Raw genomic sequence first — 12,448 nt, forward strand, 5'->3', positions numbered from 1 at the left:
TCTCGGTGTCTGTGTATCTGATCTCGGTGTCTGTGTATCTGATCTCGGTGTCTGTGTATCTGATCTCCTTGTCTGTGTATCTGATCTCGGTGTCTGTGTATCTGATCTCGGTGTCTGTGTATCTGATCTCGGTGTCTGTGTATCTGATCTCGGTGTCTGTGTATCTGATCTCGGTGTCTGTGTATCTGATCTCGGTGTCTGTGTATCTGATCTCGGTGTCTGTGTATCTGATCTCCTTGTCTGTGTATCTGATCTCCTTGTCTGTGTATCTGATCTCCTTGTCTGTGTATCTGATCTCGGTGTCTGTGTATCTGATCTCGGTGTCTGTGTATCTGATCTCAGTGTCTGTGTATCTGATCTCCTTGTCTGTGTATCTGATCTCGGTGTCTGTGTATCTGATCTCGGTGTCTGTGTATCTGATCTCGGTGTCTGTGTATCTGATCTCGGTGTCTGTGTATCTGATCTCCTTGTCTGTGTATCTGATCTCGGTGTCTGTGTATCTGATCTCGGTGTCTGTGTATCTGATCTCGGTGTCTGTGTATCTGATCTCGGTGTCTGTGTATCTGATCTCGGTGTCTGTGTATCTGATCTCGGTGTCTGTGTATCTGATCTCGGTGTCTGTGTATCTGATCTCGGTGTCTGTGTATCTGATCTCGGTGTCTGTGTATCTGATCTCCTTGTCTGTGTATCTGATCTCGGTGTCTGTGTATCTGATCTCGGTGTCTGTGTATCTGATCTCGGTGTCTGTGTATCTGATCTCGGTGTCTGTGTATCTGATCTCGGTGTCTGTGTATCTGATCTCGGTGTCTGTGTATCTGATCTCGGTGTCTGTGTATCTGATCTCGGTGTCTGTGTATCTGATCTCACCGCTCGGTGTCTGTGTATCTGATCTCGGTGTCTGTGTATCTGATCTCGGTGTCTGTGTATCTGATCTCGGTGTCTGTGTATCTGATCTCGGTGTCTGTGTATCTGATCTCGGTGTCTGTGTATCTGATCTCCTTGTCTGTGTATCTGATCTTGGTGTCTGTGTATCTGATCTCGGTGTCTGTGTATCTGATCTCGGTGTCTGTGTATCTGATCTCGGTGTCTGTGTATCTGATCTCGGTGTCTGTGTATCTGATCTCGGTGTCTGTGTATCTGATCTCGGTGTCTGTGTATCTGATCTCGGTGTCTGTGTATCTGATCTCGGTGTCTGTGTATCTGATCTTGGTGTCTGTGTATCTGATCTCACCGCTCGGTGTCTGTGTATCTGATCTCGGTGTCTGTGTATCTGATCTCGGTGTCTGTGTATCTGATCTCGGTGTCTGTGTATCTGATCTCGGTGTCTGTGTATCTGATCTCCTTGTCGGTGTATCTGATCTCACCGCTCGGTGTCTGTGTATCTGATCTCGGTGTCTGTGTATCTGATCTCACCGCTCCGTGTCTGTGTATCTGATCTCGGTGTCTGTGTATCTGATCTCCTTGTCTGTGTATCTGATCTCGGTGTCTGTGTATCTGATCTCACCGCTCCGTGTCTGTGTATCTGATCTCGGTGTCTGTGTATCTGATCTCGGTGTCTGTGTATCTGATCTCGGTGTCTGTGTATCTGATCTCGGTGTCTGTGTATCTGATCTCGGTGTCTGTGTATCTGATCTCGGTGTCTGTGTATCTGATCTCGGTGTCTGTGTATCTGATCTCGGTGTCTGTGTATCTGATCTCGGTGTCTGTGTATCTGATCTCCTTGTCTGTGTATCTGATCTCCTTGTCTGTGTATCTGATCTCGGTGTCTGTGTATCTGATCTCGGTGTCTGTGTATCTGATCTCGGTGTCTGTGTATCTGATCTCGGTGTCTGTGTATCTGATCTCACCGCTCCGTGTCTGTGTATCTGATCTCGGTGTCTGTGTATCTGATCTCGGTGTCTGTGTATCTGATCTCGGTGTCTGTGTATCTGATCTCGGTGTCTGTGTATCTGATCTCGGTGTCTGTGTATCTGATCTCGGTGTCTGTGTATCTGATCTCGGTGTCTGTGTATCTGATCTCGGTGTCTGTGTATCTGATCTCGGTGTCTGTGTATCTGATCTCGGTGTCTGTGTATCTGATCTCGGTGTCTGTGTATCTGATCTCGGTGTCTGTGTATCTGATCTCCTTGTCTGTGTATCTGATCTCGGTGTCTGTGTATCTGATCTCGGTGTCTGTGTATCTGATCTCGGTGTCTGTGTATCTGATCTCGGTGTCTGTGTATCTGATCTCCTTGTCTGTGTATCTGATCTCGGTGTCTGTGTATCTGATCTCGGTGTCTGTGTATCTGATCTCGGTGTCTGTGTATCTGATCTCGGTGTCTGTGTATCTGATCTCGGTGTCTGTGTATCTGATCTCGGTGTCTGTGTATCTGATCTCGGTGTCTGTGTATCTGATCTCGGTGTCTGTGTATCTGATCTCGGTGTCTGTGTATCTGATCTCGGTGTCTGTGTATCTGATCTCGGTGTCTGTGTATCTGATCTCGGTGTCTGTGTATCTGATCTCGGTGTCTGTGTATCTGATCTCGGTGTCTGTGTATCTGATCTCCTTGTCTGTGTATCTGATCTTGGTGTCTGTGTATCTGATCTCGGTGTCTGTGTATCTGATCTCGGTGTCTGTGTATCTGATCTCGGTGTCTGTGTATCTGATCTCGGTGTCTGTGTATCTGATCTTGGTGTCTGTGTATCTGATCTCGGTGTCTGTGTATCTGATCTCCTTGTCTGTGTATCTGATCTTGGTGTCTGTGTATCGGATCTCGGTGTCTGTGTATCTGATCTCGGTGTCTGTGTATCTGATCTCGGTGTCTGTGTATCTGATCTCGGTGTCTGTGTATCTGATCTCGGTGTCTGTGTATCTGATCTCGGTGTCTGTGTATCTGATCTCGGTGTCTGTGTATCTGATCTCGGTGTCTGTGTATCTGATCTCCTTGTCTGTGTATCTGATCTCGGTGTCTGTGTATCTGATCTCCTTGTCTGTGTATCTGATCTCGGTGTCTGTGTATCTGATCTCGGTGTCTGTGTATCTGATCTCGGTGTCTGTGTATCTGATCTCACCGCTCCGTGTCTGTGTATCTGATCTCGGTGTCTGTGTATCTGATCTCGGTGTCTGTGTATCTGATCTCGGTGTCTGTGTATCTGATCTCGGTGTCTGTGTATCTGATCTCGGTGTCTGTGTATCTGATCTCGGTGTCTGTGTATCTGATCTCCTTGTCTGTGTATCTGATCTCCTTGTCTGTGTATCTGATCTCCTTGTCTGTGTATCTGATCTCGGTGTCTGTGTATCTGATCTCGGTGTCTGTGTATCTGATCTCGGTGTCTGTGTATCTGATCTCGGTGTCTGTGTATCTGATCTCCTTGTCTGTGTATCTGATCTCGGTGTCTGTGTATCTGATCTCAGTGTCTGTGTATCTGATCTCGGTGTCTGTGTATCTGATCTCGGTGTCTGTGTATCTGATCTCGGTGTCTGTGTATCTGATCTCCTTGTCTGTGTATCTGATCTCGGTGTCTGTGTATCTGATCTCGGTGTCTGTGTATCTGATCTCGGTGTCTGTGTATCTGATCTCGGTGTCTGTGTATCTGATCTCGGTGTCTGTGTATCTGATCTCGGTGTCTGTGTATCTGATCTCGGTGTCTGTGTATCTGATCTCGGTGTCTGTGTATCTGATCTCCTTGTCTGTGTATCTGATCTCGGTGTCTGTGTATCTGATCTCGGTGTCTGTGTATCTGATCTCGGTGTCTGTGTATCTGATCTCGGTGTCTGTGTATCTGATCTCGGTGTCTGTGTATCTGATCTCGGTGTCTGTGTATCTGATCTCGGTGTCTGTGTATCTGATCTCGGTGTCTGTGTATCTGATCTCGGTGTCTGTGTATCTGATCTCGGTGTCTGTGTATCTGATCTCGGTGTCTGTGTATCTGATCTCGGTGTCTGTGTATCTGATCTCACCGCTCGTGTCTGTGTATCTGATCTCGGTGTCTGTGTATCTGATCTCGGTGTCTGTGTATCTGATCTCGGTGTCTGTGTATCTGATCTCGGTGTCTGTGTATCTGATCTCGGTGTCTGTGTATCTGATCTCCTTGTCTGTGTATCTGATCTCCTTGTCTGTGTATCTGATCTCCTTGTCTGTGTATCTGATCTCGGTGTCTGTGTATCTGATCTCGGTGTCTGTGTATCTGATCTCCTTGTCTGTGTATCTGATCTCGGTGTCTGTGTATCTGATCTCTGGTGTCTGTGTATCTGATCTCGGTGTCTGTGTATCTGATCTCGATGTCTGTGTATCTGATCTCCTTGTCTGTGTATCTGATCTCGGTGTCTGTGTATCTGATCTCGGTGTCTGTGTATCTGATCTCGGTGTCTGTGTATCTGATCTCGGTGTCTGTGTATCTGATCTCGGTGTCTGTGTATCTGATCTCGGTGTCTGTGTATCTGATCTCGGTGTCTGTGTATCTGATCTCGGTGTCTGTGTATCTGATCTCCTTGTCTGTGTATCTGATCTCGGTGTCTGTGTATCTGATCTCGGTGTCTGTGTATCTGATCTCGGTGTCTGTGTATCTGATCTCGGTGTCTGTGTATCTGATCTCGGTGTCTGTGTATCTGATCTCGGTGTCTGTGTATCTGATCTCGGTGTCTGTGTATCTGATCTCGGTGTCTGTGTATCTGATCTTGGTGTCTGTGTATCTGATCTCACCGCTCGGTGTCTGTGTATCTGATCTCGGTGTCTGTGTATCTGATCTCGGTGTCTGTGTATCTGATCTCGGTGTCTGTGTATCTGATCTCGGTGTCTGTGTATCTGATCTCGGTGTCTGTGTATCTGATCTCCTTGTCTGTGTATCTGATCTTGGTGTCTGTGTATCTGATCTCGGTGTCTGTGTATCTGATCTCGGTGTCTGTGTATCTGATCTCGGTGTCTGTGTATCTGATCTCGGTGTCTGTGTATCTGATCTCGGTGTCTGTGTATCTGATCTCGGTGTCTGTGTATCTGATCTCGGTGTCTGTGTATCTGATCTCGGTGTCTGTGTATCTGATCTTGGTGTCTGTGTATCTGATCTCACCGCTCGGTGTCTGTGTATCTGATCTCGGTGTCTGTGTATCTGATCTCGGTGTCTGTGTATCTGATCTCGGTGTCTGTGTATCTGATCTCGGTGTCTGTGTATCTGATCTCCTTGTCGGTGTATCTGATCTCACCGCTCGGTGTCTGTGTATCTGATCTCGGTGTCTGTGTATCTGATCTCACCGCTCCGTGTCTGTGTATCTGATCTCGGTGTCTGTGTATCTGATCTCCTTGTCTGTGTATCTGATCTCGGTGTCTGTGTATCTGATCTCCGCTCCGTGTCTGTGTATCTGATCTCGGTGTCTGTGTATCTGATCTCGGTGTCTGTGTATCTGATCTCGGTGTCTGTGTATCTGATCTCGGTGTCTGTGTATCTTATCTCGGTGTCTGTGTATCTGATCTCGGTGTCTGTGTATCTGATCTCGGTGTCTGTGTATCTGATCTCCTTGTCTGTGTATCTGATCTCGGTGTCTGTGTATCTGATCTCGGTGTCTGTGTATCTGATCTCACCGCTCCGTGTCTGTGTATCTGATCTCGGTGTCTGTGTATCTGATCTCGGTGTCTGTGTATCTGATCTCGGTGTCTGTGTATCTGATCTCGGTGTCTGTGTATCTGATCTCGGTGTCTGTGTATCTGATCTCACCGCTCCGTGTCTGTGTATCTGATCTCGGTGTCTGTGTATCTGATCTCGGTGTCTGTGTATCTGATCTCGGTGTCTGTGTATCTGATCTCGGTGTCTGTGTATCTGATCTCGGTGTCTGTGTATCTGATCTCACCGCTCGGTGTCTGTGTATCTGATCTCACCGCTCCGTGTCTGTGTATCTGATCTCGGTGTCTGTGTATCTGATCTCGGTGTCTGTGTATCTGATCTCCGTGTCTGTGTGTCTGATCTCGGTGTCTGTGTATCTGATCTCGGTGTCTGTGTATCTGATCTCGGTGTCTGTGTATCTGATCTCGGTGTCTGTGTATCTGATCTCGGTGTCTGTGTATCTGATCTCGGTGTCTGTGTATCTGATCTCGGTGTCTGTGTATCTGATCTCGGTGTCTGTGTATCTGATCTCGGTGTCTGTGTATCTGATCTCGGTGTCTGTGTATCTGATCTCACCGCTCCGTGTCTGTGTATCTGATCTCGGTGTCTGTGTATCTGATCTCGATGTCTGTGTATCTGATCTCGGTGTCTGTGTATCTGATCTCGGTGTCTGTGTATCTGATCTCGGTGTCTGTGTATCTGATCTCGGTGTCTGTGTATCTGATCTCGGTGTCTGTGTATCTGATCTCGGTGTCTGTGTATCTGATCTCACCGCTCGGTGTCTGTGTATCTGATCTCGGTGTCTGTGTATCTGATCTCGGTGTCTGTGTATCTGATCTCACCGCTCCGTGTCTGTGTATCTGATCTCGGTTTCTGTGTATCTGATCTCGGTGTCTGTGTATCTGATCTCGGTGTCTGTGTGTCTGATCTCGGTGTCTGTGTATCTGATCTCGGTGTCTGTGTATCTGATCTCGGTGTCTGTGTATCTGATCTCGGTGTCTGTGTATCTGATCTCGGTGTCTGTGTATCTGATCTCGGTGTCTGTGTATCTGATCTCGGTGTCTGTGTATCTGATCTCCTTGTCTGTGTATCTGATCTCGGTGTCTGTGTATCTGATCTCCTTGTCTGTGTATCTGATCTCGGTGTCTGTGTATCTGATCTCGGTGTCTGTGTATCTGATCTCGGTGTCTGTGTATCTGATCTCGGTGTCTGTGTATCTGATCTCCTTGTCTGTGTATCTGATCTCGGTGTCTGTGTATCTGATCTCCTTGTCTGTGTATCTGATCTCGGTGTCTGTGTATCTGATCTCGGTGTCTGTGTGTCTGATCTCGGTGTCTGTGTGTCTGATCTCGGTGTCTGTGTATCTGATCTCGGTGTCTGTGTATCTGATCTCGGTGTCTGTGTATCTGATCTCGGTGTCTGTGTATCTGATCTCGGTGTCTGTGTATCTGATCTCGGTGTCTGTGTATCTGATCTCGGTGTCTGTGTATCTGATCTCGGTGTCTGTGTATCTGATCTCGGTGTCTGTGTGTCTGATCTCGGTGTCTGTGTGTCTGATCTCGGTGTCTGTGTATCTGATCTCGGTGTCTGTGTATCTGATCTCGGTGTCTGTGTATCTGATCTCGGTGTCTGTGTATCTGATCTCGGTGTCTGTGTATCTGATCTCGGTGTCTGTGTATCTGATCTCCTTGTCTGTGTATCTGATCTCGGTGTCTGTGTATCTGATCTCCTTGTCTGTGTATCTGATCTCGGTGTCTGTGTATCTGATCTCGGTGTCTGTGTATCTGATCTCGGTGTCTGTGTATCTGATCTCCTTGTCTGTGTATCTGATCTCGGTGTCTGTGTATCTGATCTCCTTGTCTGTGTATCTGATCTCGGTGTCTGTGTATCTGATCTCGGTGTCTGTGTATCTGATCTCGGTGTCTGTGTATCTGATCTCGGTGTCTGTGTATCTGATCTCCTTGTCTGTGTATCTGATCTCGGTGTCTGTGTATCTGATCTCCTTGTCTGTGTATCTGATCTCGGTGTCTGTGTATCTGATCTCGGTGTCTGTGTGTCTGATCTCGGTGTCTGTGTATCTGATCTCGGTGTCTGTGTATCTGATCTCGGTGTCTGTGTATCTGATCTCGGTGTCTGTGTATCTGATCTCCTTGTCTGTGTATCTGATCTCGGTGTCTGTGTATCTGATCTCCTTGTCTGTGTATCTGATCTCCTTGTCTGTGTATCTGATCTCGGTGTCTGTGTATCTGATCTCGGTGTCTGTGTATCTGATCTCGGTGTCTGTGTATCTGATCTCGGTGTCTGTGTATCTGATCTCCTTGTCTGTGTATCTGATCTCGGTGTCTGTGTATCTGATCTCCTTGTCTGTGTATCTGATCTCGGTGTCTGTGTATCTGATCTCGGTGTCTGTGTGTCTGATCTCGGTGTCTGTGTATCTGATCTCGGTGTCTGTGTATCTGATCTCGGTGTCTGTGTATCTGATCTCGGTGTCTGTGTATCTGATCTCGGTGTCTGTGTATCTGATCTCGGTGTCTGTGTATCTGATCTCGGTGTCTGTGTATCTGATCTCGGTGTCTGTGTGTCTGATCTCGGTGTCTGTGTGTCTGATCTCGGTGTCTGTGTATCTGATCTCGGTGTCTGTGTATCTGATCTCGGTGTCTGTGTGTCTGATCTCGGTGTCTGTGTGTCTGATCTCGGTGTCTGTGTATCTGATCTCGGTGTCTGTGTATCTGATCTCGGTGTCTGTGTATCTGATCTCGGTGTCTGTGTATCTGATCTCGGTGTCTGTGTATCTGATCTCACCGCTCCGTGTCTGTGTATCTGATCTCGGTGTCTGTGTATCTGATCTCGGTGTCTGTGTATCTGATCTCGGTGTCTGTGTATCTGATCTCGGTGTCTGTGTATCTGATCTCGGTGTCTGTGTATCTGATCTCGGTGTCTGTGTATCTGATCTCGGTGTCTGTGTATCTGATCTCGGTGTCTGTGTATCTGATCTCGGTGTCTGTGTATCTGATCTCGGTGTCTGTGTGTCTGATCTCGGTGTCTGTGTGTCTGATCTCGGTGTCTGTGTATCTGATCTCGGTGTCTGTGTATCTGATCTCGGTGTCTGTGTATCTGATCTCGGTGTCTGTGTATCTGATCTCGGTGTCTGTGTATCTGATCTCGGTGTCTGTGTATCTGATCTCGGTGTCTGTGTATCTGATCTCGGTGTCTGTGTATCTGATCTCGGTGTCTGTGTATCTGATCTCGGTGTCTGTGTATCTGATCTCCTTGTCGGTGTATCTGATCTCACCGCTCGGTGTCTGTGTATTTTTACTACTTTCTGATATTATATGATTACAGCCGCACATCTTGCTGGCCATTGGTGAAATTCATTAGAAGATAAGGTGGTGTAATGGCGGCTTTGCGTTTTTGATGGATACATTGATCCCTTGTGGATATCTTGGCGCAGCCGTTATCTCGGCCTTTATTCGGGTGACCCCTGACTCGGCCTGATCAATGCTTTTTGTGTAGCTCTGTGTGTATTTCTGAACCCAGATCTGCGCACATTGTGCTGAACAACAGAGGACGATAAGACAGATCCTAATCTAAAGCTGCCTGCACATCCCATTGTGTCTGCAATAGAAATAACAAAATGTCCTACATTACACATTACGGCACTGGCCTGGCCCTGCGAGAGGCCGGCGTGGGCACATGGATGGCTCCTGAATTTTACTGTCTCTCTCTTGGGATGAAAATGTGAACAACCAAGGTACGGGAAGTGTTGGGGAGGAATCTGGGCCAAAACTACATCTCCGGATACATCAGCGGCGTGTAGCTTTCTCTATGACGGTGTCTCGACTTTTTGCCTCGATTTTGTTATGTAATAAGCCTCACGCTCAATCTTCAAGTGGAAATACCGTCTGGCCAGCTCGGAATATGACACAGAATCTGCAAATTCCACAGCAGATTTTGTGGGGATTAATACAGTGGAAAGATTCTGCGTCTGAACATATCCTCACATTCTTGTGCGCTGACTTCATTTTACTGCAATGAAATTGCAACAATTTTTGCAATTTTAATATAAAAAAAAGTAACATTTGATAAATCTGGCGCCCATCACCCCTAACCATGCCCACTATCCTGCCTGCCTAGAAAAGTAGAGAGTGGTGTGTAATGCAAAATGTTGCAAAATTTTGGACAAAGAAATTGCAAAAACCTGTAATTTGCCTTTAAGGTGTCAGAATTGTGGAGTGATTTTGGATTTTCAGAGGGAATGACCATGGTATGACCTAAGAACGCCATAAATTACTGACATTACTTTTCCCTTATGTTCTGGGCCGCGGAGAATGAGAGATGGGCTTGTTATTGTGCTGAGCGGGTAATCTCCTGTGTTTGTGGTAATCCCCTGCTGTGTTACTGAATATCCGAGTAATCTCACATTGTGTTCTGCCCCTCCTTGGTATTGGGGCATCGGCTGCCAGTGACGTGGGCAGGAGTGACAGCCGCTCTCCATGATACAGTCCTATGAAAAAGTTTGGGCACCCCTATTAATCTTAATCATTTTTAGTTCTAAATATTTTGGTGTTTGCAGCAGCCATTTCAGTTTGATATATCTAATAACTGATGGACACAGTAATATTTCAGGATTGAAATGAGGTTTATTGTACTAACAGAAAATGCGCAATATGCATTAAACCAAAATTTGACCGGTGCAAAAGTATGGGCACCTCAACAGAAAAGTGACATTAATATTTAGTAGATCCTCCTTTTGCAAAGATAACAGCCTCTAGTCGCTTCCTGTAGCTTTTAATCAGTTCCTGGATCCTGGATGAAGGTATTTTGGACAAACAATTCAAGTTCAGTTAAGTTAGATGGTCGCCGAGCATGGACAGCCCGCTTCAAATCATCCCACAGATGTTCAATGATATTCAGGTCTGGGGACTGGGATGGCCATTCCAGAACATTGTAATTGTTCCATATGAGTGACCGCATTTAAGGCTGCGGTCACTCAGGGCACATCACAAGGGGCTCCTGCAAGGGGACAAATGTTTATTATGTCTCTAATTTTGGATCCAATCTTACTAAAGCAAATAGTTATATAATGTTATTTCAGCTAATCACGACTTCCCAAATCTCTGGCTACAGCTAGCAGTGTAAAGAATGGAGGATTTTATTTTATGTCCATTCAACGCTATGTACTTACTTGTCTGTCCTACACTATATTTACTGTCATACAGAACCATTATAAGTAATTTGACGCTGAATCCACCTGAAATCTTCTTCCCATGCTTTTCATTGAGAGGCCATAGCTGTTTTTTAAGTGTTAGGCGGATTCTGCCTGAGAACTCTCATTGAAGTGAATAAGAGGCGGAAAAAAACCCACCTTTTCCGTCGGTGTAGAATTGGACGTGGAATTCGTCAAAATTTCTGCTTCAGGAACTTGGAGCAGTTATTTTTTCTGCTTGACAAACTGAATTTGAAGCGGATTTTGGAATGCCAGTGTATTTTGCCTATTTTCCATCAACTGAGCAGGGCCAAATTTCATTGTGTGCTGTGTGAACAAGTCCTAATTGTCACGGCTCCATTATGAACAGAGGCCATGGTGCTAAGATGAGCCGAGGAGGATTTGTTGCATCAGATAGAGCCATCGCCTTCATGTCCAGCATTGCCGGGCTCTGGTCTGGGATATAGGAAGTCCATTGATCAGTGTAAGGTGCCAGTGTGGTGACTGACAGCATCAATACGCAGCAGCCGTGGATGATCAATATATGCCCAGCGATCTGTCCTGCTGATGATGGTCAGGCATTTCCTCAGGTTTACAGACACAGAGTAAACAAGGGCGACAGCGAAGGCCCCGCTCAGAGCCGCAGTCATCTGTCTTGTGGATGAGGAGGTCACTGAGCCGTGAAATCACAAGGACCTACAGCAGGTGACAAGTATAATGGGATTTCTATACTGCAGCGTGAATAGAAGGGTTAAAGCAGAAGTCCACATAGACATTATTTACTGCATAAATCTGGGTATAACACATTGTTAGCTCTTCTATACTCCAGTCACATCGAGAGCTGCAGTCACTATTCTGCTGGTTACATGTATTATGGTGGGATAAGTGTTGTCTCTGGTGACTTACAATTTATTTTCACAGGTTCACATATCCAGCATTATTCTTTAACCTCTTAATCTCCACAAGGTCTTCTAAAGTTTGGTGATTTCTGTCGGTGATGTTTTGTTCTCCATATATTGTACCTTGTGACATTACATGAGAGCTCACGCAGTGTCTTCTTATTTCAGGAGTGGCGATCAGCACCTATGCCAAATACTGTTACAGGAAACTCCAGAAAGCTGCCTTGATGGGAGCGAAAAAGGTAACACCCCCCTCCCCCTCCCATCTACCACCCTTCCTCCTCCTTCTCTATGTCACTCATCTTGCCCTGGAAATTCTCAATATCTTCTTGAAATTTATAATGTACACGACTGTGTCTCCATCACTAGGTGTGATATACATGACTGTGTGTCCATCACTAGGTGTGATATACATGACTGTGTCTCCATCACTAGGTGTGATATACATGACTGTGTCTCCATCACTAGGTGTGATATACATGACTGTGTCTCCATCACTAGGTGTGATATACATGACTGTGTGTCCATCACTAGGTGTGATATACATGACTGTGTCTCCATCACTAGGTGTGATATACATGACTGTGTCTCCATCACTAGGTGTGATATACATGACTGTGTGTCCATCACTAGGTGTGATATACATGACTGTGTCTCCATCACTAGGTGTGATATATATGACTGTGTGTCCATCACTTGGTGTGATATATATGACTGTGTCTCCATCACTAGGTGTGATATACATGACTGTGTCTCCATCGCTAGGTGT

The 12,448-nt window shown here is 46.2% G+C and overlaps 1 protein-coding gene across 3 annotated transcripts in view; it reads left to right on the forward strand.

Moving 5' to 3' along the window:
- The window catches only part of ARHGAP39 (Rho GTPase activating protein 39), a 207,398-nt gene that overhangs the window by 107,330 nt on the left and 87,620 nt on the right, over window positions 1–12,448 (forward strand). For all 3 annotated transcript variants that reach the window (XM_075270001.1, XM_075270000.1, XM_075269998.1), the window contains one exon: window positions 11,848–11,921. In XM_075270001.1, the coding sequence (XP_075126102.1) occupies window positions 11,848–11,921 (74 nt within the window). The remainder of the gene's footprint in view (window positions 1–11,847; window positions 11,922–12,448) is intronic.

Source organism: Leptodactylus fuscus, chromosome 4 (genome assembly GCF_031893055.1).
Source record: "Leptodactylus fuscus isolate aLepFus1 chromosome 4, aLepFus1.hap2, whole genome shotgun sequence".
In the NCBI taxonomy this organism is placed as follows: domain Eukaryota; kingdom Metazoa; phylum Chordata; class Amphibia; order Anura; family Leptodactylidae; genus Leptodactylus; species Leptodactylus fuscus.